This window comes from Pristiophorus japonicus, chromosome 2 (genome assembly GCF_044704955.1).
Source record: "Pristiophorus japonicus isolate sPriJap1 chromosome 2, sPriJap1.hap1, whole genome shotgun sequence".
Classification (NCBI taxonomy): Eukaryota; Metazoa; Chordata; class Chondrichthyes; family Pristiophoridae; genus Pristiophorus; species Pristiophorus japonicus.
The window spans coordinates 16,910,534-16,938,292 of NC_091978.1; the positions used below are offsets into that span (position 1 = coordinate 16,910,534).

At 47.4% G+C, this 27,759-nt stretch overlaps 1 protein-coding gene across 3 annotated transcripts in view; it reads right to left on the reverse strand.

Annotated features, from left to right (window-relative positions):
• LOC139236054 (dedicator of cytokinesis protein 2-like) overlaps positions 1-27,759 on the reverse strand; it is a 1,544,097-nt gene that overhangs the window by 563,278 nt on the left and 953,060 nt on the right. For all 3 annotated transcript variants that reach the window (XM_070866795.1, XM_070866794.1, XM_070866796.1), the window contains one exon: positions 7,712-7,810. In XM_070866795.1, the coding sequence (XP_070722896.1) occupies positions 7,712-7,810 (99 nt within the window). The remainder of the gene's footprint in view (positions 1-7,711; positions 7,811-27,759) is intronic.

A 27,759-nucleotide genomic window follows, 5' to 3' on the forward strand; every position in this document is an offset into this window, starting at 1 on the left:
AGTCCTAAATGGCTTACCACTTATCCTTAGACTGTGTCCTCTGGTTCTGGACTTCCTCAACATTGGGAACATTCTTCCTGCATCTAACCTGTCCAGTCCCGTCAGAATATTGTATGTTTCTATGAGATCCCCTCTCATCCTTCTAAATTACAGTGAATACAGGCCCAGTCTATCCAGTCTCTCCTCATATGTCAGTCCTGCCATCCCGGAAATCAGTCTGGTGAACCTTCACTTCACTCCCTTAATAGCAAGAACGTCCTTCCTCAGATTAGGAGACCAAAATTGAACACGTTGGGCCCAAGTTTCGAGCCGCGCCTAGAACGGCGCAGTCCTGGCCTGGACGCCCATTTTTCGCGCCACAAAGTGCGCCTAAAAAAAGCCTCCGTATTCTCCAGCTCCCTGCAGGTCCTCTGGCCCTCGGCGCAGCGCAGCAGGAGCTATAGGGGGCGGAGCCAGGTCCCTGCGCCGAAAGCAGTGCCGGGACCTCTGCACATGCGTGCTACAGTGGGCACACATATGCAGTAGCTCCAGGCGCCCAAAACTGTGTGGGAGGGGCCCGAAGCACGCAGCCCCTAGCTCTGGCCGAATGGCCTCACTGGGGCTGCGTGAATAAGGCTCCACCCACGGCCAGCTCTTGCTTCCACCCGACCCGACCCGACTCACGCTTCCTGCCTCCGGACCGGACCCGACACCCGCTCCCCACCCCCTCCCCCGGCCCCTGGCCCTCGAACCGGACCCGAACCCCCCCCCTCACCGGACCCGACACCTGCTCCCCCACCATCCCCCCCCAGACCAGATCCAATACCTTCTCCCCCCCGTCACCCCCGGACCGGACCCGACACCCGCTCCCCCCCTCCCCCGCCTCCGGACTGGATCCGACCTGACCTCCCTCCCCCCGACCTGACCTCCCTCTCCCTCCCTCCCTCCCCCCGACTCGAACCAAACCGACCTCCCTCCCACCACCCCCCCCCGACCCGACCCAACGCCACCTACCTGTAAATCTGGTGCTGGGGATGGGCCCTGCCCGAAGTCTCGGGCCCGGCCCGTTCAGCCTCCCTCTCCCTTCTCCTTCCCCCCCACCCCCCCCAATCTCCTTCCCCCCCCAATCTCCTTCCCCACCCCCCCCAGTCTCCTTTCCCCCCCTTCTCCCCCTCTCTCCCCCCTCCCCCCTTTTCCCCCCTCCTTCTCCCCCCTCCCCCTTCTCCCCATCCCTCCCCCCTCCCCATCCCTCCCCTTCCCTCCCTCTGCTCCCCCCCTCTCTCCCTCTACCCCCCTCCTCCCCCTCCCCTTGCTGTCAGAAACACAGACACTGACAGACAGAGAATGAGAGACACACAGACAGACAGAGAGATAGAGACACTGACAGAGACACACTGAGGGGGGCATCCCAGCACGCTGTTGGAGGGCTCCCGGTGCTGCAATCAGTAAGTAGAAAATGTTTTATTTATTGATTTTTAAAAAATTATTTCTTATTAATTTTTTTTGATTGATTTATTGGTTGATTTATTGATGTATTTATCATTTATTATTGATGATGGCTCTTTATTTGTAAAACTGAAGTGTTTTATGTTTGTAAACTTCCCTTTAAACACCCCCCCCGACCATTCCCTACGCCTGATTTGTAACCTACGCCTGATGTTCTAAAGTGTAGACAAGGTTTTTTCGAGCGTACAAAAATCTTCACTTACTCCATTCTAAGTTAGTTTGGAGTAAGTTTTCACTCACGAAGCTTTGAAATCAGGCGTAAGTGGCCGGACACGCCCCCTTTTGAAAAACAAATTCTGTTTCAAAGTGAAACTGTTCTAACTGACTAGAACTGGAGCAAACTAAATGTGGAGAATTCCGATTTCTAAGATACTCCGTTCTACACCAGTTGCTCCTAAAAATCAGGAGCAAATCATGTGGAAACTTGGGGCCAATATTCCAGATGAAGCCTCACCAAGGCTCTATACAACTGCAGTAAGAACTCCCTGCTCTTATACTCAAATCCCCTAGCTATGAAGGCCAACATTGCATTTGCCTTCTTCACCGCCTGCTATACCTGCATGCCAACTTTCAATGATTAATGTACCATGACACCCAGGTCTCGTTGCACCTCCCCTTTTCCTAATTTGCTGCCATTCAGGTAATATTCTGCCTTTGTGTTTTTGCCACCAAAGTGGATAACCTCACAGTTATCCATATTATACTGCATCTGCCATGCATTTGCCCACTCACCTAACGTGTCCAAGACACCCTGCAGCCTCTTAGCGTCCTCCTCATAGCTCACACCACCATCCAGCTTAGTGTCATCTGCAAACTTGGAGATATTACATTCAATTCCTTCATCTAAATCATTAATGTATCTTGATGACTGGGGAACAGTGCTGTATGGCGAGGACAGGCTGGTGGAGGACCTTTGTCTTACGGATGTTAAGCGTGAGGCCCATGCTTTCATATGCCTCGGTGAATACATCGACTATATTCTGGAGTTCAGCCTCAGAATGTGCGCAGACGCAGGCATCGTCAGCATACTGTAGCTCAACAACAGAGTTTGGGGTGGTCTTGGACCTGGTCTGGAGGCGGCGTAGGTTAAACAGCTTCCCACTGGTTCTATAGTTTAGTTCTACTCCAGCGGGGAGCTTGTTGACTGTGAGGTGGAACATGGCAGCGAGGAAGATTGAGAAGAGGGTTGGAGCAATGACACAGCCCTGTTTGACCCCAGTCCGGACGTGGATTGGGTCTGTAATGGATCCTGCATGTCGTTGTGGAGCAGGCGAAGGATGTTGACAATCTTTTGGGGGCATCCGAAACTGAGGAGGACGCTCCATAGACCCTCGCGGTTGACAGCGTCAAAGGCCTTTGTAAGATCGAAAAAGGCCATGTATAAGGGCTGGCGCTGCTCCCTGCACTTTTCCTGCAGCTGTCACGCTGCAAAGATCATGTCTGTTGTGCCCCGTAGGGGACGAAATCTGCACTGTGATTCCGGGAGGAGCTCCTCGGCCACAGAGAGAAGACGGTTGAGGAGAATTTTAGCGACAACTTTCCCAGTGGCTGATAGCAGGGAGATTCCCCTGTCGTTGCCGCAGTCAGACTTGTCCCCTTTTTTAAAGATGGCCACGATCACTACATCTCTGAGAACTACTGGCATGCTTTCCTCCCTCCAGATGAGAGAGATGAGGTCATATATCCACGCCAACAGAGCCTCTTCAGCATACTTCAATGCCTCAGAGGGATTCCATCTGTATTCGTAGCCTTGTTGTTTTTAAGCTGTTCTATGGCTTTGCCTACCTCGTGCAACATTGGGTATTTCACTGAGGTGATGGCGGGTAACATGCTGCTGGATGGAGTCGAGAACACTCGAGTCAAAGGCAGAGTCTCGATTGAGGAGATCTACGAAGTGCTTTTTCCAGCGGGCCCTGACCGTCTCGATGAGCGTTTCCCTGTTCTTGGCCAGGAGTGGGGTGGGGCCTTGGGAGTTTGGCTTTGACTGCAATGAAGAATCCTTGCATATCGTGGCTGTTGGCCAGTTGTAGTATCTCCTGTGCTTTCTCCATCCACAACCTGTTCTTTAGGTTCCGTGTTTTTTGTTGGACCTCAGCCTTAAGCCGTCTGTAATGTTGTTTTGCTGCTCCCAAGTTGGGTTGTTGCTTGAGACTCAGAAATGCCATGCACTTGCGATCTATTAGTTCTTGGATCTCCTGATCATTTTCATCAAACCAGTCCTGGTGTTTTCTGGTTGAGTGATCAAGTGTCTCTTCACAGGCACTGGTTATAGAGGCCTGGAGGGCAGACCAAGCGCTGTGGGCATTCAGCATCTCAGAGTCATCAAGGCACGCCAGAGTAGCTGTGAGGCACTGGTTGTATAGGGCTCTCTTAGCTGGGTCTTTAAGTACCCCAGTATTGACTTTTTTGCGGCACTGCTTCTGCTGTCCCGTCTGCTTTGGGGCAATGTTAATGTTGATGATGGATCGGATTAGGCGGTGGTCCGTCCAGCAGTCGTCAGCTCCTGTCATGGCGCGGGTGATGCGCACATCCTTGCGATCCCTGGCTCGGATGATAACATAGTCGAGCATAGAAACATAGAAACATAGAAAATAGGTGTAGGAGCAGGCCATTCAGCCCTTCTAGCCTGCACCGCCATTCAATGAGTTCATGGCTGAACATGAAACTTCAGTACCCCCTTCCTGCTTTCTAGCCATACCCCTTGATCCCCCGAGTAGTAAGGTGCCAATGTTTGGAGCGAGGGTGTTGCCACGATGCCTTGTATATGTCCCTCTGGCGGAACAGGGTGTTGGTGATGAGGAGTTCATGCTCTAGACATTTTGTCAGGAGTAGGGTACTGCTGGAGTTGGCTTTCCCGACCCCCTCTCTGTCAATCACGGCTGTGTCTTTGCCAACCCTGGCATTAAAGTCACCTAGGACGATCAGTTTGTCGCCCGTGGGGACGCGGGACAGGGATGTCTCGAGGTTGGAATAAAAACCCTCTTTAGCTTCATCCGTTGCATCGAGTGTTGGGGCGTACACATTGATGACTGTGGCGCATTGGTTCCGGGACAGGGTAAGACGAAGCGTTAACCCTGCAGGGGGAGTTTTTGAGGCGGTCAACCAGTTCATTTTTGACGGCAAAGCCGACTCCATGAAGGTGGCGTTCTTCCTCTGGTTTTCTTTTCCAGAAAAAGGTGTAACCTCCACCTTGTTTCTTGAGCTGGCCTTCACTGCCCGCCGGGTCTCGCTTAGGACAGCGATGTCGATGTTAAAACGTCTAAGTTCCCGGGCGACTATGGCAGTGCGGCGTTCCGGCCTGTCGCTGCTGGAATTGTCCATGAGGGTCCTGACGTTCCAGGTCCCGAACTTCATATTGACGAAATGGAAAATGCCTGTGCGTGAGTTCTTTTAACGTGGGATGGCCGCTGCACACCGGCAACCACACGGGCTTAGCTGAGCAAGGTCTTGGTCCAGTGACAAGGGGGTCCAAGACAACTGGAGACCAGACACTGCTGCATAAGCCTAATTACCTACGGCGAGGTGTTGGCCGCAAGCTCAGCACCGAATAGCGCTATTGATGGTAGATGGCCCGAGGCGTGGTTGGGGTTAGGCGTTAGGAAGGTCAGCTGTCCGCTGGGGTTCCAAGGGATGTTTTAAGAAGTTTCTTCCAGAGTTTTCAAGGTTATTTGAAAGTTTCTTAAAAGTTTAAAAGTATTTCCAATTTGTTTAAAAAAAAGTTGCTCAGGTTGATTAAAAGTTTAAAAAAAACAGAAAAAAGTTCTCCAAGTTGATTAAAAATGTTAAAAGTTTTCCCGAATTGTTGAAGAAATTTAATGTCTCATCTGAAAGACGGCACCTCAGACAGTACAGCGTTCCCTCAGCACTGCACTGGACCATCAGCTTGGATTATGTGCTCCAGTCTGTGGAGTGGGCTTTAAACCCACAACCTTCTAACTCGGAGGGGAGGGAGCTAACCACTGAGCCATGGCTGGCACCTATACCCATGCTCTGAGTACCTGGTGATGCTGGCTGACCTCTCATACAATGTAAAAGCAGCGGCAGTCTTTGGACAACCAGGCGTGTGGAGGCGTTCTGGACAAGCTGCTGTGCTCCTGGTCTTGACCGGCCCCCATAGAATAAAGGGAGGGAATTCGGAACACAGGTTATACGAGAGCTTACTCAAATGGAAACCGGTCCAGCAGTCAATGAGCTTTTAAACATTTCAAGTACTGGTTTGAAGCGTCCAGTTAAAAGAAGATTAGCTATTAAACCTGCACGGTGAAATAGCCCAGATAGGTTTATCATGTAGGATGTAATAAAAAGTGAGCGTTACAGAAAATGAAGCTTCAAAGTATTTGATGGATAAGCACACATAAAACCTATAATCCAAAGTCCTTAAAGGGAAGCACAGTGAGTGAGAAAGTCCTTTGCTTGGTATCTGGTTTAGTGCTGAATTAGTTCGTCTCAAGAGTGAATGGGCTTTAAAACAGGCCCACAGGTCAATGGGGAAACTTGGTCATCAATGAGCTTTTATACTTTATACTTTTCAAGTACTGGGCGTTGAAAATTGGAGAGGCTGGGTTTGTTTTCTTTGGAACAGAGGAGGCTGAGGGGAGAACTATATTGAGATGTATAAAATTATGAGGGGCCAAGCTGGAGTAGATAGGAATGACCTATTTCCCTTAGCAGAGATGTCAATAACCAGGGGACATAGATTTAAATTAATTGGAAGAAGGATTAGGTAAGAGTTGAGGCGAACTTTTTGTAACCAGTGGGTGGTGGGGGTCTGGAATCCACTGCCTGAAAGGGTGGTAGAGGCAGAAACCCTCACCACATTTAAAAAGCACTCAAAGTGCTGTAACATACAGGGCTACGAAGCAAGAGCTGGAAAGCGGGATTAGGCTGGATAGCTCTTTTTTGGCCGGCACGGACAGATAAGCTAAATGGCCTCTTTCTGTGCTGTAAATTTCTATGATTCTAATGATAATATGAAAAATAGCCACAGCGATCCTGGATTAGGGAGGGCGGAAATCAGCCAGGTTTTCCACTCCCAGCGGGGATACAAATTCCTTCTGCACACTTAGTTTAGTGGGACTGGTCACATGCTCTTTATTTTGCTAAGCCCAGTACCCAGAGGAAATTCTCCTGGATGTCTATCCTGTGACACCTGCGAGAAGTGGTTGAGAAGAGTACTTCAACCTTGCCTCAGCCTGCCCACTCTCCGCGGTAAACAGCCTGCTGACACTCACTCTCTGGGCTCCTATAAGAAGGATGTTGTGATATATACCTTACGACATGACAAACACATAGACACACAAGATGGCTCTTAACACAAGAACTTGTCAGGTGACCTTGCCACCTGATGCATTCATTGTAGTTACAACAGCATGTATAATCTGGTGTTTGGGATTTGAGTTGTGAGGCGGAGTATTGCCACCAGAAGCACCGTCTCACAGAGACTCTTCCCCCTGAATCTGTGAAATGACAATGACCAGGAACTGAGACTGAAGCTGAACTCAAACCCCAGTTACAATGAGGCCGGGCCGGACATCCCATTCTCTGTGTCTGCAAGACCATCAGCAGGCCGGTGCCATTAGAGGGAGTAGCGTGTGGCGGCATACCACGACAGGGAGCAGCGCGTGCTGCTGCAGGAGGGCGACGGCTGATTGCAGTGCGGGCAGGTACAGCAGGAGTGGCGAGGTCGGGGCGAAGGAGCAGCAAAAGTTAGTAGAGGGATGTGATTGGGGCCCAGAAGAGGTGAGGGCCCAGGGGCAGCAAGGGCCAGCCCACACTGCAATATGTGTGCGCACTAGGTATGTGCAGCAGAGCTGGTCTCCAGTTGCCTCGGTTAATTCTTGCCACTGGACCAAGACCTAGCTCTGTCAAGCCCATGTGGTGGCTGGTGTGCAACGGCCACCATACATTAAAAAAATCCACGCACAGGCATCTTCCACCCTTCAACATATAGTTCGGGATCCAGAATATTAGGTCCTTCATTGAAACACCTGTGAACTCATCCTTTTTTGGCGTGGAAGCAAGTCATCCTCGTTTCGAGGGACTGCCTATGATGATGATTACCACTCTAGTCCATTAGGTGGAGCTATATTATAGATGTGAAGTTGAACAAGGTACAAGGTACAAGATACAAGGGCTGCTTAGGCCCTTTAGGAGTAAACCGGGGCATGGAGAAAGAAAAATCACAAACAGGTGATAAAAAAAAAACAAAGTACATTTGTTGACATACCATGAGGTCTTGGCGTGTCTGGAAGGCGTTGATATAGTTGGTGTAATGTGAGTACTCCATCTGGCTGAGAATAGCTGTCATACAGGCCACAAAGTTGCTCTGGAGAGAGAGAGAAGAAAATGGAAAATTAGTTGTGAGGACATCATCTTCAGAATATAGGCGCAAATAGATTTCTTTCAGAAAATAACATTTTGGGATACAGTATAGGAGTGATTTGAGTCATGACATGTGGTGAGTATAGCGTGCTTGAGAGGAACAGGTGACTTTGGGCCTATGGTTCCTAATGCTCTCCATCACTGGGGGTTTTCCTCACCTCATGTTTCAGATCAATTGATAAGAGATTGATTGCTGTGATTAGTCAACAACTCCATTATCGTTGTATCGTGCGACCACCAGGATGGTAGAAGGCAAACTAGATGGACCTCTGCCTTTTCTCGTCTAAGTTCTGATATAGTTTTCACAAAATAAATTGATACAAAATAGTGACTTGGTGCATTCCTCCAGAGTGCCAACCCAACCATCGTCAGATTACTGCTCTAACATCCACCTGAACAGGAGTTCGGTCCAATATTTGTCTGATAACGCTCCTGTGAAGCGCCTTGGGACTTTGTAGTACATCAAAGGCGTCATATAAATTCAAGTTGTTGTGGTGAAATCTGGATGTCAAAGGATTCTCTCCTGAAGGGGCAAATAAAATCTGAGGAATCTTGAAATCCTTTTTTTCTTCCCTTGCATCTTGATTCCCTTGAAGAGTAATGGCCTACGGAACTAGAAAAATTGGAGGTTTTTTTTCTTCAAGATCACAGTTGGGGGTTTTTTTTACATTTAATTAGCGTTATTCAGTGCAGTTCCTGTGTGTGCTTGCTGTCTACAGACCAGTTCACGGTGGAACAGCCAGTGCTGTATATCTGCCCTCTTCCCAAGGCACATGTAAGTGTACCGCCCTTTGCGGCAACAGGGCAAAAAGATTTCCCCTCAGCCCTCAGCCTGAACGTCGCAAAGAAATAGATTTTGAGTGGTCTGATAATTGGATGCGGTGCATCAAATGGATTGGCACAATTTTTGTACAATTCTTTGTGACCTCTCCCCCTCTAAGTGCCCCTGTAGTATAGGCAGAAAACAAAATCAAATTCATTCATCATTAGTGCCAATGATCTCCCGCTCTGTCAGCTGATAAAAGGCCTTAGTCAGCAAGTGCTTTCACAAGGATCACCAGATAGACACGGTTGAGAAAGGCCATTCATCCAGTAAGACTCAAAAAAAATTGGATAGAAATTCAATTGGATTAAAATTGAATAAGCTCTGTCAAAGAGCCTGCACAGGCACAATGGGCCGAGCGGCCTCCTTCTGTGTTGTAAGATTTTATGATTCCTTCAACACAAAAACCAATTGCATTTTGCTGCGACTCTATCTGACCTGGGAATCCTTGGCCCAAGACCGTTCAAAGTGGAGGAGAAGCATCCGGGAAGGCGGCAAACACCTCGAGTCTCTTCACTGGGAGCACCCGGAAGCCAAGTACAAACAGCGGAAGGAGCGTACGACAACCCAAGCCCCCCCACTCACCCGTCCCTCCAACCACCGTCTGCCCCACCTGTGACAGAGACTGTGGGTCCCGCATTGGTCTCATCAGTCACCTGAGAACTCATATTAGTGTGGAAGCAAGTCACCCTCGACTCTGGGGGCCTGCCGAAGAAGAAGAAGATCTGACATCCATTCCACGTCCGGCTTCCTCTTTAGGGGCAGAACTTTTCGATGCCAATCTCAAATTTGGCTTTCACTATTTTGAGCTTGTGTTATTACAAAGTTACAAAGTATTACAAAGTATTTACAGCACCGAAACAGGTCATTCAGCCCAACAGATCCATGCCAGTGTTTATGCTCCACTCGAGCCACCTCCCATCCCGCTTCATCTCACCATATTAACATATCCTTCTATTCCTTTCTCCCTCATGTGCTTATCTAGCTTCCCTTTAAACGCTATACACCTGACCTACTCCCTGTGATAGCGAGTTCCACATTCTCACCACTCTCTGGGTAAAGACATTTCTCATGAATTCCCTATTGGGTTTATTAGTCACCTTCTTATATTGATGACCCCGAGTTCTGATCTCACTCGCAAGTGGAAATATCTTCTCTGCGTCTATCCTATCAAAACCTTTCATAATCATTGAGGTTTACTATCTCATATTCCTTGATCCGCTCCGCTTCAAGGACACCCTCAAAGCCTCCTTGAAAAAGTGCAACATCCCCATCGACACCTGGGAATCCCTGGCCCAAGACCGCGTAAAGTAGAGGAAAAGCATCCAGGAAGGCGCTGAACACCTCGAGTCTCTTTGCTGAGAGCAAGCTGAAGCCATGCGTAAACAGCGGAAGGAGTGCCTGGCAACTCAGGCACCCCAACTTCCTGTTCCTCCAACCACCATCTGCCCCACCTGTGACAGAGACTGTAGGTCCCGCATTGGACTCTTCAGTCACCTGAGAACTCATTTTCACCGAGGGACTGCCTAAGATGATTCCTTGATAAGCTCACATCTCAGTCACCTCCTTTCAGGGATGGAAAAGCCTTAGGTTTCTCCAGCCTTTCCTCATTGCTCAGTCCCCTGACAGTAGGGATCAATCTGCAGTTCCTCTTCGAACTGTAATCAGGACTTGCACATCTCAGTGACCAAAAGAAAGACTTGCACTTATATAGCGCCTTTCACAACCACCGGACATCCCAAAGCGCTTTACAGCCAATTAAGCACTTTTGAAGTTTAGTCACTGCTTATAATGTAGGAAATGGGCAGCTAATTTATGCACAGCAAGCTCCCACAAACAGCAGTGTGATAATGACCAGATCATCTGTTTTGTAGTGATGTTGGTTGAGGGATAAATATTGGCCAGGACACCAGGGATAACTCCCCTGCTCTTCTTCAGAACAGTGCCATGGAATCTTTTATGTCCACCTGAGAAAGCAGATGGGGCCTCGGTTTAACATCTCACCTGAAAAATGGCACCCCCAACAGTGCAGTACTCCAGTGCAGTACTCTCAGTATGGCACTGGAATGTCAGCCGAGATTCATGTGCTCCAGTTGGATATATTCAAGAGGGAGTTAGATATGGCCTTTACGGCTAAAGGGATCAACGGGTATGGAGAGAAAGTAGGAAAGGAGTACTGAGGTGATGATCAGCCATGATAATATTGAATGGTGGTGCAGGCTCGAAGGGCCGAATGGCCTACTCCTGCACCTATTTTCTATGTTTCTATGTTTCTAGTCCCTGGAATGGGACTTGAACCCACAACCTTCTGATTCAGAGGCAAGAGAGAGTGCAACCCACTACGCCTCAACTGACACATGATACAGCGTGGATTCACCAGAACGTTACCAGGGCTCAAATGTTTAAATCATAAATACAGGTTTCAGAAAATTGTCTTGTATTCCATTGAGTTTAGAAGGTTGAGGGGTGATCTAAATGCGGTGTTTAAAATGAAAACAAAGGAATTGATGGAGTCGATGTAGAGAAATGATTTCCTCTGGTGCGGGACCGCCAGAACAAGAATATTAGAGCTCGGACATTCAGAAGTGAAATCAAAGGAGCACTTTTTCACACAAAGTTTGGTGGAAGTCGAAAAATTGCGTTCCCATTCTCCATTCCAAAAGGCTGTGAATGCTGCGGGTCAATTGAAATTTTCAAGACGGAGATTAATAGACTTTTATTCGGGATGATTATTTGCAACACTTTTTTGACTGTTTCTGCACATGCGCGCTTGATTGGCACCACGCTCGATCCCATTGCACATGCACCATACGCAACAGTGCGGCAGCTGCAGCCTGCACCGCCACGATTCCCACGGGATCTGTTGTTGGCCGGGGGGTCGAGAGGATCGAAGGTGGAGAGAGAGGATTTATGGGGGGTGTGGGGAAAGAGGATTGAAGGAGAGAGAGGATCGAGGGGGAATGTAATAGAGCTCCATCTCGTGAACTACGGATGTAATAATAATAAACGGTCATGTGGCAAGGTCACATGATGACAGTCCTTGTTAAGGAGCCATCTTGTAGTGTAATGTGTGCTTGGTGTCTGTAAAGATATCACAGATTGGCGACGAGGATGAGCTATTTGGATTCCCTAGCTGATAGTAGCTGGGGAGAGAATCGAAGGGGAGAGAGAGAATCGAAGGGGTGAGAGAGAATCGAAGGGGTGAGAGAGAATTGAAGGGGAGAGAGAGAATCGAATAGAGAGGATTGAAAGGGAGAGTGTAATGTATCCAAGTTTGCTGATGATACAAAGCTGGGTGGAAAAGTACGATGTGAGGAGGACGCAAAGAGCCTGCAATGGGATATAGACAGGTTGTGAGTGGGCACTAAGGTGGCAGATGGAGTATAAAGTAGAGAAATATGAGGTTATTCACTTTGATAGGAAGAATAGAAAACCAGTATATATTTTTTAAATGCTGAGAAACAATTAAATGTTAGTGTACAGAGAGATTTAGGTGCCCTAGTACCTGTACAGGAAACACAGAGAGTTATATGCAGCTACAGCAAGCAATTAGGATGGCAATTGGCATGTTGGCCTTTATTGCAAAGGGGTTGGAGTACAAGAGTAAGAAAGTCTTGCTACAATTGTATAGGGCCTTGGTGAGACCACACCTGGAGCACTGCGCACAGTTTTGGTCTCCTTATTTAAGGAAGGATATATTTATCTTAGAGTCGGTGAAACGAAGGTTCACTCGATTGATTCATGTAATGAGAGGGTTGTCCTATGAGGAGAGATTGCGTAGAATGCGCCTGTACCCTCTGGAGTAGAAAGAAGAAAGAGAGGTGATCTCATTGAAACGTACAGGATTCTAAGGGGGATTGTCAGGATAAATGCTGAGAGATTGTTTGCCCTGGCTGGAGAGTCTAGAACTAGGTGGCACAGTCTCAGGATAAGGGACTGGCCTTTTAAGACTGAGATGTGGAGGAATTTCTTCACTCAGAGGCTTGTGAATTTTTGGAATTCTCGACCCCAAAGTGCTGCGGATGCTGAATTGTTGAGTACAAGATAGATAGATTTTTAGACTCCAGAGGAATCAAGGGATATGGGAATTGGGCGGATATGCGGAGTTGAGGTTGAAGATCAGCCATGATCTTATTGAATGGCAGAGCAGGCTCGAGGGGCCGAATGGCCGACTCCTGTTGATTCTTATGTTCTTATTAGAATTGATTGGAGAGGGAGAATGGGAATCGAACCAGGGAGAAAGAAAGAAAGGATTGAAGGGGGGAGGGAGGACTGAAGTAGGGAGAGAGGATCAATGCGCAGGAGAGGCTTGAAAAAATAAATTTTCCACTGGAACAAAGATGATTAAAGGAGGAATCTAGCAGATGTTTTCAAAATTATGAAAGGTTTTGAGACGGTAGCAGTACAGTACAATACAGTACAGGTTGGACCTCTCTGGTCCAGCACCCTCCGGACCTGACCAGGGCTGGAAAAGAGAATTTTCCGAAACATGCCCAGGCTCCTGCGTGTGTGTGCATGCTCCCTCAGCACCCATGCAAACACTCACTAACTGACAGTCGCTCCAGCCAATCACTGATCACACTCACTGACTGACAGCCACTCCAGCCAAACGGCGAACACATTCACTGACTGACAGCTGCTCCAGCCAATCGGTAAACACAGACACTGACTGACTGACTGACAGCCTCTCCAGCCAATCACCAAACACTCATTGACTGACAGTCGCTCCAGCCAATCACTGATCACACTCACTGACTGACAGCCACTCCAGCCAAACGGCGAACACATCATTGACTGACAGCTGCTCCAGCCAATCGGCGAACACACACTGACTGACAGCCTCTCCAGCCAATCAGCAAACGATCATTGACTGACAGCCGCTCCAGCCAATCGGCGAACATACTCACTGACTGACTGACAGCCACTCCCAGCCAATCAATCGAAACTTTTTTTTTTATAAACCCTCCCCTCCCTCAGACCCAACAAATGCCGAACTACGGATGTTTCCGCACCAGAGAGTCTCCGGGCCAGAGAGGTCGAACCTGTAAAAGATGATTTCCACTGGTTGCTAAATTGGCAACAGGGGGCATAGACTGAGAATCATTATTTGAAGAGAATCCTGACTTAGAAATAGATCATCGTTCCTTCGTCATCGCTGGGTCAAAATCCTAAAACTCTCTTCTGAACAGCACTGTGGGAGCACCTTCACCATACGGACTGCAGCGGTTCAAGAAGGCGGCTAACCTCCACCTTGTCAAGGGCAATTGGGGATGGGCAATAAATGCTGGCCTTGCCAGCGATGCCCACATCCCGGAACGAATATAAAAAATATATATATACTCAATGACTGAGTCTCTACAGCCCTCTGGGGTATAGAATTCCAAAGTTTCGCAACACTCTCAGTGAAGACATTTCTCCTCATCTCAGTCCTAAATGGCTGACCCCTATTCTGAGATTGTAACCCCGGTTATAGACCAACCCAGCCAGGGGAAACATCCTCCCTGTATTTTCCTTGTCAAGCCTTGTAAGAATTTTATATGTTTCAATGAGATCGCCTCTCATTCTTCTAAACTCTAGAGAATATCGGCCTAGTAGAGGGAGTGGTTAGAAGGTGGAACTCACATGGAACACAGAGTAGTCAAGGCAAATTAAATAGATACATTTACTGGGAAGAGAGGTGCATGAGGAAGAAAGGAATAGAAGATTATACAGTTACGGTGAGATGAATTAGGGTGGGGGAAGGCTCATGTGGAGCATAAACCAGTCAGGACGTGGGCCAGTCAGGCCGAGCGGCCTTTTTCTGTGCTGTAAATTATATGTAATATTATGTAAAAATAAAAAGGCCCTGTACATTCACCTGCTGTGTGTTATTTACCAATGCTGACACCACTCAGTCTGGTCACCTCCATCCCGATATCAATGAGGTACTAAATTGCTTTTCATGAAGTTTTCCTTTTATTAGCCTATAAATCAGAGTTCACAGCTACTATCAGCACTTATTTTATGGTTACTGCCATCTTTTTTATTGAATTCATTTTGAAAGACGGCGCAGACCTTTGTTGAAATTATTCAGCGTAGTTAAGGCCGGGAGGGTGGGATGCGGTGGGGAGGGGTGGGGGGTGGGGGGGTGCTGCGGAGGGGGCGGTGGGGGGGGAGAACTGCTCTGCAAGTTTATCTTTAATAGCTTCAGGTGAAAACACAATTTCTCAACACTCGGGAAGCAGCAACGCCCATTAAGACTTGGGGCTGGATTTTCAGGGCCTGTCTGCCTCTGTTTTCGCCCCGGAGGGGAGGCAATGATGGCGGTGAGCTCTTCCGGGCAGGTGGCCAGCTTCTAGCGCCACGCCGGGGTTTTTCGGGGCCAGTCTCGGTACCGCCCGGAAGAGACGAGCCGGTGTGCAACGCTCCTGGCTGCAACACCGGTTTGATTTTTACATCCTGCCCGAACCATAGCCCTGCTGGGAACGCTTGAGAAAGCGGGCGTTCCGACCTATACCGGCCGCAGTGAGGTGTGTAATTTCCACCTCGGGTAAGTGTGACTGTTGCTTCTTTTATTTATCTTTTTGCGATTTATGTTGTGGTCGCGTGGGCTTTGTATTGGGAATGTTTTTGGTGGGTTTTTTTCCAGTTTTTTTTTTCTTCCCAGACCTCTCTTGGAGCACTCTCAGGCCGGCTGTTCAGTTCGGGATTTTCAGTTGCTCACCCGGCCGAGCGCCCTAAGAGAGGTGTGCAACGCCTCCCTTAGCGCTCCGCCCCACACTCAGGGCCCAGCTGCCCAATTTTGCTGACTGAGGCGCAAACTGTTCCCGGGTGCAAACTTTACCGCCCCGCCGTCATTACCGCCCCGAAATCAGCAAAGCTGAAAATCCAGCCCTTGGAGTGTTACTACGGCGATGAGCCTGTCGCTGGGATTTGGAGTGTGGGGGGAGGGCGGGGGAGCGACTGTTCAAAGTCTCAGGCAGAAGTTTCGGCAATCGACGGTGGCAACACAATTTCCGCCAGATGATTCCCTTGAAGGATAAATGTTGCCTATCTCTACGAGGTGAAGGAAAATGGAAAAGGGAATGTTGCCCTTTAGCAAATGTCAATCAGTGCATTAGAAAGAACTTGCATTTCTATCGCATCTGTCACAACTACAAGACAATATATAACCAATGAAGTACTTCTGACGTGCAGTCGCTGTTGTGATGTTGGAAACGGGGCAAACACAGTAAGCTCCCACAAACAACAATTAGATAATCATAGAATAGTACAGCACAGAAGGAGGCCATTCAGCCCATCTAGCCTTTCATTGTGATATCCAGTTAGTCCCACTCTTTCATCGTGCTATCCAGTTAGTCCCACTCTTTCATCGTGCTATCCAGTTAGTCCCACTCCCCATATCCCTGCAATGTTTTCTCCTTCAGTGTTTATCCAATTCCATTTTGAAGGCTACAGTTGAATCTGTATCCACCACCCTATCAGGCCTTGCATTCCAAACCCTAACCACTTGTCCTGTAATAAATTTTCTGCTCGTGTCATTTTGGGTAATGACCAGGTAATCGGCTTTAGTGATGATGAGGGATAAATATTGATCAGGACTCGCCTGCTCTTCTTCAAAATAGCACCTTGGGAACTTTTACATCTACCTAAGATGGGAAACAGGGTCTCACCTCATCCAAAAGACAGCTCCTCCAACAATGCAGGGCTCCCTCAGCACTGCTCTGAGAGTGCATGTCTAGATTTTGCTCTCAAATCTCTGGACTGTGGGACACAAACTCACAACCTTCCGATTCAGAGACAGGAGTGCTACCAACTGTGCCACACTGACATTTTGAATTCTACTGAGCCATTCTGTGCATAAGAAAGTGAGGGCTGGATTTTCCTGGTCTTTGTGCTCTGGGTCTCTCCCCGGAGCGTTGTGAAATGGGGCGGCGAGGTCTCCTGCCCCCACCAGGAAGAGCTGCGCTGGGTGTGCAACGCTTCTTGTTGCGACACCGTCTGAGTTTTGACTGGAACCCGACCCGTACGCCTGGAATTGGGCCTCGCAATGACCGCCTGGCCAATCAGTGCTGTCCATGCTGGCGGCGATGAGGAAGGTAAAGGTAAGTGCGAGTGTTTGTTCCTTTCATTATTTTTTAGTGATTTGTGTTGCAATAGCGTGGGCAATGTTTTGGGAATGCTTTTGTGGATTTTTTTTTAAAAAGGATCCACCCTCCCAACCCCCCGCCCGCCTCTCTCAGAGTGCACACGGCCCAGCACTTTAGTTCGCGAGGTTCCCATTTTTGCGCCTGGGAAATTGTACAAGGCCTCCCTTCGCGCTGTGCATCCTGGCGCAGGGCACTGGGCCCAGATGGTGAAAATTCCAACCTATTCCCAGCCGGTAACTTTCCCTCCCCGCCTTCATGTTCACCCCAAAAACAGAAAAAGTTGTAAAACCCAGGCTCGAGCGTTGCAGTCAACGTCAGTGCTCCTGGGCTAGGAAGTGAAAGAAGATCAGCCAGTGTTTCTGCTTTTGGTCACTGCAATGTGGTCAACTCCAGATACCAGGTGAGGATGGATTCAGGCTCACTATGGTAGGCACGCTCAGTAATGAGTGATAGGAGATGGCCTCAGATCTCTTTTACCTCCCTTAGTTTTCCTTTCCTCCTATTATCTACAGGCTTGTAAAACCCAAGCTTGACTGCATCTTCTTTACTAATCTCTTCAACAGTAGTGGTGGACTGCACTCTGTGCCTTGGGCCTTCACTTAGACATTCTCAATAAAAACAAATTAAATAGCAGTCACAGAGGAAATAGGATTGATTTTCTTTTGAGGGGGTTTGCAAGACATTTCCATCTGCAAATGTGTTTGATTTCTTCCCAATCTTAAAATAGAAAATGTCAACAGTAACAACAAATTACATTTATATAGCGACTTTAACATAATAAAATGTCCCAAGGCACTTCGCAGCAATGTTATCCAAAGAATTGATAGCGAGCCATGTAAGGAGATATTAGAACAGATGAACAAACGCTTGCCCAAAGAGGTAGGTTTGAAAGGAGCGTCTTAAAGGAGGCGAGAGGTGGAGAGATTTAGAGAGAGAATAAGAACATAAGAAATAGGAGCAGGAGTAGGCCATTTGGCCCCTCGAGCCTGCTCCGCCATTTAATAAGATCATGGCTGATCTGATCTTGTTTGGGCTCAGCTCCACTTCCCTGCCCGCTACCCATAACCCTTCACTCCCTTACCGTTCAAAAATTTGTCTATCTCCATCTTAAATATATTCAATGACCCAGCCTCCACAGCCCTCTGGGGCAGAGAATTCCAAAGATTCACGACCCTCTGAGGGAAGAACTTCCTCTCATTTCCTTTTTAAGAATAGTTTATACTTAAACTATGCCCCCTGGTTCTAGATTCTCCCATGAGTGGAAACATCCTCTCTGCAGCTACCCTGTCAAGCTCCCTCAGAATCTTATACATTTCAATAAGATCACCTCTCATTCTTCTAAATTCCAATGAGTACAGGCCCAACCTGCTCAACCTTTCTTCATAAGTCAACCCCATCATCTCCGGAATCAACCTAGTGAACCTTCTCTGAACAGCCTCCAATGCAAGTATATCTCCTTAAATATGGAGACCAAAACTGTATGTAGTACTCCAGGTGTGGTCTCACTGATACCCTGTACAGTTGTAGCAGGACTTCTCTGCGATGAAATGCCTTAATTGGAGGAGCACAGAGATCTCAGAGGGTTGTCGGGCTGCAGGATGTTAGGGAGGGGTAAAGCCATGGAGGAATTTAAAAATTACGAGAATAATAACATTTTTATATTTTAGAAGTAATTATCAGCAATGCATGCTGGAGCAGAGAAAAAACACAATTACAGCACTAATTCGCCACTGAGCCCATCTAGTCAGGAATCTCATTAACTTAAAACAGCAAGTAATTTATTGGAATAATGTCACGTCATACAAACTTGTGAAGGGACCTTCAACCTCCCATGCCCTGCAATTTGTTCAATTAATTCCAAAGTCTACACGTATTCTTCCTGCAAAGGATTACAAGAGAAAGCAACCAGGCTCGGGAGGGAGAGACAGCACGAAAGAGTTGGAAGGAAATGCAAGGAAAAAAGAGAGGACGTTTTACTTGCCAGCCTTTGCTCAGTTGGTAACACTCTCGCTTTTCAGTCAGAAATGTTGTGGGTTCAAGTCCACTCCCGAGACTTGAACGCAAAATCTAGGCTGACACTCCCAGTGCAGTGCTGAGGAAGTGCTGCACTGTCGGAGGTGCCATCTTTCGGTTGAGATGTTAAGCCGAGGCCCCGTCTGCTCTCTCAAGTAGACATAAAAGATCCCATGGCACTTTTATGTTATCACCGGTGTCCTGGCCAATATTTATCCCTCAATCAACATGACAAAAACAGATTATCTTTCATTATCACTGTTTGTGGGAGCTTTCTGTGCACAAATTGGCTGCCACGTTTCCCACATTACAACAATGACTACACGCCAAAAGTACTTCATTGGCTATAAAGTTGTCATGAATGGCGCTATATAAATCCAAGTCTTTCTTTCTTACCTCTGCTATCCACTGTGCCCATCCCATCTCCTATCTCCTTCCCCCCATTGTACTCCCCTCGCCCAGCCTTCCTGTTACTCCCATTCCCACCCTCTCCTATTCCCCCCTCTGATACCCACCCCTTCCGCAACCCCTCTCCTATTCCCCTTCCCATTCTATTCCCCTCCTCCCTACTTTCCCCCTCTGGTACCTCCTTCCCCATCCCCCCTTCCCCTATCCTCACCCTCACCCCCGCATCCTTTCCTCTCTCTCTCTCTATCCTGTCCTATTCACTCCTTCCCTGGGCAACGGTTGCTTCCCATAGTGCTTCCTTCCCTTCCCTTAGCTAAGTTTCACATTATAAATATAGCTCAAGCCACTTGGGAGAGCACTCGCTATATTTTACCTTTGTAATCAAACTTTCCATTTTGCTTTCCCAACATATATCTGTAAAGGACAAACACTGGCTGCAATGTAGCCTGAAGATTGCAGTCAATATTTATTTTAATATGCTTCTGTACTGACATTTATATCGAGAAACCTTGAGTTGATTGATCAGCAGGGAGAGATGTACGTGATGGACAGCAGAAAGTCACGACCCTCAGCATGAATTACACCTCAGTAGAAAATTCTTCCTCACTGCTCTGCTCCTTCACAAATACTTTCTACTTGGTACTCTTGCCTCAAGGTCAGAAGGAAATGTATACGAGTCCCCTCTCTTCCCCCTTCAAGGCTTCAGAGCATAACTTAAGCCATCGCGCCTGGAGGTTGTCTTATGAAGAAAGGTTGAGCAGGTTGGGTCTATACTCATTGGAGTTTAGAGGAATGAGAGGTGATCTTATTGAAATGTGTAAGATTCTGAGGGGGCTTGACAGGGTAAATGCAGAGAGGATGTTTCCCCTCGTGGAGGAATCTAGAACTAGGGAACATAGTTTCAGAATAAGGGGTCGCCCAGTTTTCGACAAAAATGAGGAGGAATTTCTTCTCTCAGAGGGTTGTGAATCTTTGGAATTCTCTTCCCCAGAGAGCTGTGGAGGCTGGGTCTTTGAATATATTTAATGTGGAGATAGACAGATATTTGAACGATAAGGGAGTCAAGGGTTATGGGGAGCGGGCAGGGAAGTGGAGCTGAGACCATGATCTTATTGAATGGCAGATCAGGCTCGACGGGGCCAAATGGCCTACTCTTACTCCTATTTCTTATGTTCTTATGTCCTTGCTGTTCACCCACCACCCCTGTGCTAGCTGACCTACTTTGGCTCCCAGTCCCCAAAAGCCTCTATTTACGAATTCTCATCCTTGTTTTCAAACCCCTTCATGGCCTCACCCCTCCCTCTCTCTGTAACTGCCTCCATCTTTACTACCTTCCGAGATCACTGCATTCCTCAAACTCTGGCTTCTTGTCCATCACTCACTTTCTTCACCTCACCATTGGTGGCCGTGCCTAAAGCTGTCTCGACCCTAAGCTCTAGAGATGCCTCTCTAAACTTCTCCTTCTCTCTCTCTCGCTCTCTTTCTCCCCTCCCTGAAAATCCTCCTTAAAATCTAATGCAGTACATTCCAGATCATAATAATTCACTGTGAAAAAATAATTCTTCTCGTCCTGGGGTATGGAGAGAAAGCAGAAAAGGGGTACTGAGGTGAATGATCAGCCATGATCTTATTGAATGGTGGTGGAGGCTCGAAGGGCCGAAAGGCCTACTCCTGCACCTATTTTCTATGTTTCTATCTCACCTCTGGTTCTTTTGCCAATTAACTTAAATCCGTGTCCTCTGGCACAGATCCTGCCAGTGGAAGCAGTTTCTCCTTATTTACTCTATCAAAAACCTTTCATAATTTTGAACATCTCTATCAAATCTCTTCTTATCCTTCCCTACTCTAAGGAGAACAATCCCAGATTCACTAATCGCTTCACATAACTGGTCGCTCATCCCTGATACCATTCTAGCAAATCACCTCTACATCCTCTCAAAGGCCTTGACATCATTTCTGAAGGGCAGTGCCCAGAATTGAACACAATACTCCAAACCAGTGTTTTATAAAGGTTCATCATAACTTCCTTGCTTTTGTATTCTAAGCCTCTATATATGAATCTCAGGTGTATGCTTTTTTAACCGCCGTTCGCGACTACCGGATGTCTCAAAGCGCTTTACAGCCAATGAAGTACTTTTGAAGTGTAGTCACTGTTGTAATGTAGGAAGAAAATAATCTTGGCAGGGATATTCCACATATTTCAAGTAAAAGTCAAGGCTAAAGGCCTCCAGGATTCCTAAAAAGTTTTTTTCCCATGCTTTGTTTTTCTAATTGTTATATTGATCCTTTTTTGGTTGGTTGACCACAATTGACTTTATTCCTGCTCTTCAAATATGACACTTAGTCAGCAAATCTCGAAAGACAAAATGGTTCAATTCCAGCCTGTGACTTTTCTGAGACCTCGACATCTTTCAGTGGCCTTGGCAATCTCAGCTGCTGAATTGGAAGATGGAGAGAAATTCCCCAAAAAGGGAGTGAATTATGAATCGGAAGAATGTAAACCTGTCGGCCTAATATGGGTAATAATAAAACTTGTCATCACCCAATATTGGACTGTCGGAGGTGCCGTCTTTCGGATGAGACGTTAAACCGAGGCCCAGTTTGCCCTCTCAGGTGAACGTATAACAGCACATGACACTATTTCGAAGATGAGCAGGGGGAGTTTTCCCCAGTGTCCTGGCCAATATTTATCCCTCAATCAACATAACTAAAAAACAGATTATCTGGTCATTATCACATTGCTGTTTGTGGGAGCTTGCTTGTGCGCAAATTGGCTGCCGCATTTCCTACATTACAACAATGACTCTGCTCTAAAAAGTATTTCATTGGCTGTAAAGCGCTTTGGGACGTCCCGTGGTCGTGAAAGGCGCATCATAAATGCAAGTCTTTCTTTCTCTAAGGAATCATCTGCAAATCTCTGCGCCCTCTCATCCTATATCCTCGTCGCTTGAAGATTTGAACCAAAGACATTTATGGTTCCTGTGCGCAAATTGTCGACTGCGTTTCCAACGTTACAACACTGACTACACTTTAAAGGTACTTCATTTGCTGCAAAGTGTTTTGAGACGTCTAGTGCTCGTGAAAGCTGCTGTATAAATGCAAGTCTTTTTTTCTTTCTTTATTATGAACTCTTTCTCCCCCTCTCCTGTCTCCCCTTTGTCAGTCTCTCTTTCTCTATTTTTATTTCTTTCTCTCGCTCAATTTCTCTGATAGCTTCTCTCACTTCTGCCAATGTTTTTTCAATCTCCTATTTTCTCTCTGTTGCATTGACATTTGAATCTACCTGCTACCTTTAAGCCATTTCCCCACCAACTTGAGCACAAAATATCTGGGCTGACACTCCCGGTGGAGTGCTGAGGGAGCGCTGCACTGTCGGAGGTGCCGTCTTTCAGATGAGACGTTACACCAAGGACCTGTTTGCTCTCTCAAGTGGATGTAAAAGATCCCATGGCACTATTGCGAAGAAGAGCAGGGGAGTTATCCCCTGTGTCCTGGCCAAGATTTATCCCTCAATCAACATAACAGAAACAGATTATCTGGTCATAATCACATTGCTGTTTGTGGGAACTTGCTGCCCACAAATTGCCTGTCACGTTTCCCACATTAAAACAGTGACCAAAAAATTTCAACAACAAAAACAACAATATCTTGCATTTATATAGAAACTTTAAGTTAGTAAAGCGTTCCAAGGCACTTCTCAGGGAGCGCAATCAAACAAAATTTGACGGCAAGCCACATAAGATGATATTCGGACGTGGTAGATTTTAACATAAGAACATAAGAACATAAGAAATAGGAGCAGGAGGCGGCCATTTGTCCCTCGAGCCTGCTCCACCATTCAATGAGATCATGGCTGATCTGATCATGGACTCAGCTCCACTTCCCCGCCCGTTCCCCATAACTCCTGACTCTCTTATCGTTCAAACATCTGTCTTTAAGGAATGTCTTGGAGGAAAGAGAGGTAGAGAGGCAGAGAGGTTGAGGGAGGGAATTTCAGATCTTGGGGCTGTGAGATTCCAAAATTTGTGGAAACCCCCCAGTGTTTGGTCTCACTGAAAAGGAAATTTGATTTGGGCCTATTAAACAGAAAGTTGGATCCTAAAATGCATATGGAAGAAATCTAGAGCTTTAACCAAGTTTGGGATTTTAAAAGGCATGTTTGGGTCTGTGGGGAAAAGCTGCAGAGACAGAGGGATGGGATTTAGAATTTGGATATTGTAGCTAATCAGTTTGTCTGGGGGAGCTGTTTAACCATAGTCAGGCTCCCAGAAAACATTAGCATTTAAACAATCGACCACGGAAGAAACATTATCCACCCCACCCACAGGACCCAAATATCACATATACATTCCAACACTTTTTCAACATGCATAGAAACATCTGTCTAAGCCCAGACTTCCCGAAGCCAAAGCAGTGCTATCACAATGGTCAAGAGTTCATTAGCCATAAGTAAGGAGTATCGCGATCCCAAAGTCTATCAACGCCAGATTAAAACATTTAATCAAGTTTCAGTCAGCTAGCCCGCCAAAACTTATACAAAGAAGACCACTTAAAATCAATGGGCAGCAAAACTTAAACAAAAGAAACGATAGATTTGGCACGAAGATTAAGAGCCTCTCAGAGTATAATTGAGGGCCTATCGTACCAAGAGAACTATTCTGACCATCACAGGAGGAAAACCTTTACTGACCATCACTTCGGAACAACAAGATCAAGATCGAGAGCACACGGTGAGAAAATGCAGGAAGAAACATCGCGATGTCGGAGAAAAGAACTTCAAAAACCAATCAGTGGAACATCAGTACCAACTGACTTGGTAACAGCCATCAATCGGACTACCATGACCGACGAAACCAACCAGGAAAATCAACCACCAAGAAAACTGAGGTCCACACAAGTTTTCCACTCTACAATTTGTGCCTAAACTATCCAGCGGGTAAAAATTACCTAAAGAACTTAAAACCCTATTGCTAACAAAGGAAATTGGGTACTCACCAGACATAACTCTAAATGCATCTAACCGCATCAGCGGACTGGTTTCAATACACAGCAGAAGTCTTTCATCACGTCCGGGGTAAGGCAAGACTAACCGGCTATAACCAAAGAAACCCGAAACCGCGAAACAGCCCTAGCTGTCAAAGGGAGGATCTGGTAAGCATGAATCTCTGGAGCCCTAGAGTTTGACTTAGTTCGAGCGTAAATGGGAGGTGGGAGTATTTCTGTTGTGTTTATTACCTGTAATAAAGTATTCCCCATTGTTTAGAACCCTTTTTGTAAGATTTCACAGTTTTATTGGAGTGTATTTGTGTTATTTGCTTTCTTGAACAAAACCCAAACCTTCTTTGTACAAAACAGTTGTCTGCTGCACTTTATCATACGCTGATTAATAAATCCAGGCTCGAGAACCAGGGAGTGGGAGCGATTCGCAACTGCTCTGGTCAGGAAGACAAGCTGACAGACCCACCACACCCTACAAGGCCTAGACAGCTGAAGGCACAGCCACCAATGGTGGTATGATGAAAATCAGGATGTGCAAGGGATTAGTAATATGTCCTTACTATACAGTATAAACGCACACGAGGCCCGTACTTGAGAGAAGGCCACTCTGTGACCAGTTACCTTTATTACCAAGACCGAGAGAGAGAGAGAGAGAGAGAGAGAGAGAGAGAGAGAGAGAGAGAGAGAGAGAGAGAGAGAGAGAGAGAGAGAGAGAGAGAGAGAGAGAGAGAGAGAGAGCCGGTGGGTGGAGCTTCCCCTTTTATACCCGAAAGTCCAGGTTAGGAGTGTCTCCCACAAGTTCACCCCCTTGTGGTCAGTGTTCTCAAGGTGTACAACTTAGGTCAGCTTATACATGGGTTACAATGACAGTTGAGTACATGACATCACCTCCCCCCCAAAGTCTTATTGGGATCACAGGTTGAGTCTCTCTGGTGGTTTACGCTCTCTTGTAGAGCGCCTGAGTTGAGGCTCCGGTTGTTCGGACTGAGTATCTGCTGTTTGCAGTGCCTCAGGCCTGTCCGGACTGCCCACAGTGACTGGGCTCTCCTCCACTTGGTTCCGGTGTTCGGTCACCTGTGGTGGAGTAAACTCTACGTCGTGTTCTTCCTCTGCTTCTTCAATGGGATTGCTGAACCTCCTTTTAGTTTGATCCACGTGTTCGCGGCAGATTTGTCCAATGGTAAGTTTAACTACCAAAACCCTACTCCCCTCTTTGGCAATCACTGTGCCTGCAAGCCATTTGGGCCCTGCAGCGTAATTAAGGACAAAAACAGGGTCATTGACATCAATACATCGTGCCCTCGCATCCCTGACATGGTAGTCACATTGTGACTGATGCCTGCTCTCAACAATTTCTTTCATGGTGGGGTGTATAAGGGATAACCTGGTTTTGAGCATCCTTTTCATTAGCAGTTCTGTGGGTGGAACCCCTGTGAGCGAGTGTGGTTGGGATCTATTGGCCAACAGGGGGCATGATAAGCGGCTTTGAAAGAAACCCCCTTGTATTCTGAGCATCCCCTGTTTGATTATTTGCACTGATCGTTCCGCCTGGCCGTTTGAGGCCGGCTTGAACGGTGCCGTTCTGACATGGTTGATTCCATTGCCTGCCATGACGTCCTGGAATTCAGTGCTTGTGAAGCACGGGTCATTGTCGCTAACCAAGACGTCCGGTAGACCATGGGCGGCGAACATTGCCCGCAGACTTTCTATCGTGGCAGAGGATGTGCTTGAATTTAAAATGGCACACTCAATTCATTTAGAGTAGGCGTCTACTACAACCAAAAACATTTTTCCCATGAAAGGACCTGCATAGTCCACATGGATGCGTGACCATGGCTTGGCGGGCCAGGACTAGGGGCTAAGGGGGGCTTCCCTGGGTGCGTTGCCCAGCTGAGCACCTGTGTTGCACCTACAAACACAAAGTTCCAGGTCTGCATCTATCCCTGGCCTCTAAACGTGTGACCTGGCAATTGCCTTCATCATGACAATGCCCGGGTGCTCATTGTGAAGTCCTCTGATGAACACCTCTCTGCCCTTCTGGGGCATGACTACTCGGTTTCCCCACAGTAGGCAATCGGCCTGAATCGAGAGTTCATTCTTGCACCTATAAAACGGTTTAAATTACTCAGGGCATGCCCCGTACGTGGCTGCCCAATTCCCATTCAGGACACATTTCTTAACTAAAGACAGTAGCGGTTCTTTATTTGTCCAGACTTTAATCTGATGGGCTGTCACAGGTGAGACTTCGCTTTCGAAAGCTTCAACAGCCATGACCATCTGAGTATCATGCTCAGCTGCCTCCTCAGTGGTGACTAGTGGGAGCCTGCTGAGTGCATTGGCGCAGTTTTCAGTGCTCGGTCTGTGCTGAATTGTGTAGTCATAAGCAACTAACGTAAGTGCCGACCTCTGTATGCAGGCCGATGCATTCGCATTTATGGCCTTGTTGGCGGCCAAAAGGGACGTTAGTGGTTTGTGATCTGTCTCCAGCTCAAATTTCCTGCAAAACAGATACTGGTGCATTTTTTTTACTGCATATACACATGCTAGCGCTTCCTTTTCTACCATCCCCTAGCCCCTTTCTGCCTGGGACAGACTACTGGAGGCATAAGCTACCGGCTGTAACTGATCATTGGCATTCACATGCTGCAACACACACCTGACCCCATAGGACGACGCATCGCACATTAAAACTAGTTTTTTACACGGGTCATATAACGTTAACAGTTTGCGTGCTCAATCAAAAACTGTTTCCTGGCTGTCCCCCCAGACCCAATCGCAGCCTTGTGTAGAAGCATGTGTAGCGGCTCTAACAGCGTGCTCAATTTGGGAAGAAAGTTACCAAAATAGTTCAGGAGTCCCAGGAACGAACACAGCTCCGTGGTGTTACGGGGTCTGGGTGCTCTCTGAATCGCTTCTGTTTTGGATGCAGTAGGTCTGATCCCGTCTGCTGCTACCCTCCTCCCCAGGAATTCTACCTCTGCAGCTAAGAAGATGCACTTCGCCTTTTTCAGTCACAGCCCTACCCGGTCCAGTCTGCGTAGCACCTCCTCCAGGTTGTGGAGGTGTTCTTCAGTATCACGACCCATAATAAGGATGTCATCTTGAAAAACCAGCATCCTTGGAATCGACTTGAGGAGACTTTCCATATTTCGCTGAAAGATCACAGCGGCCGAACGAATCCCGAACGTTACACTCAAACAACCCCTTGTGTGTCATGATGGTGGTCAGCTTCTTCGACTCACTCGCCAGCTCCTGGGTTATATAAGCTGAGGTCAGGTCCAATTTTGAAAAAAGTTTGCCACCGGATAACGTCGCAAAGAGATCCTCCGCTCTTGGTAGCGGGTAATGGTCTTGGAGAGACACCCGATTGATGGTGGCCTTGTAATCGCCACATATCCTGACCGACCCATCCGCCTTGAGCACCGGCACGATCGGGCTCGCCCAGTTCACCGAATTCGACTGGCGAGATGATGCGTTCCTTCAGCAGGCGGTCCCGCATCACGTACGGCACCGCTCTGGCCT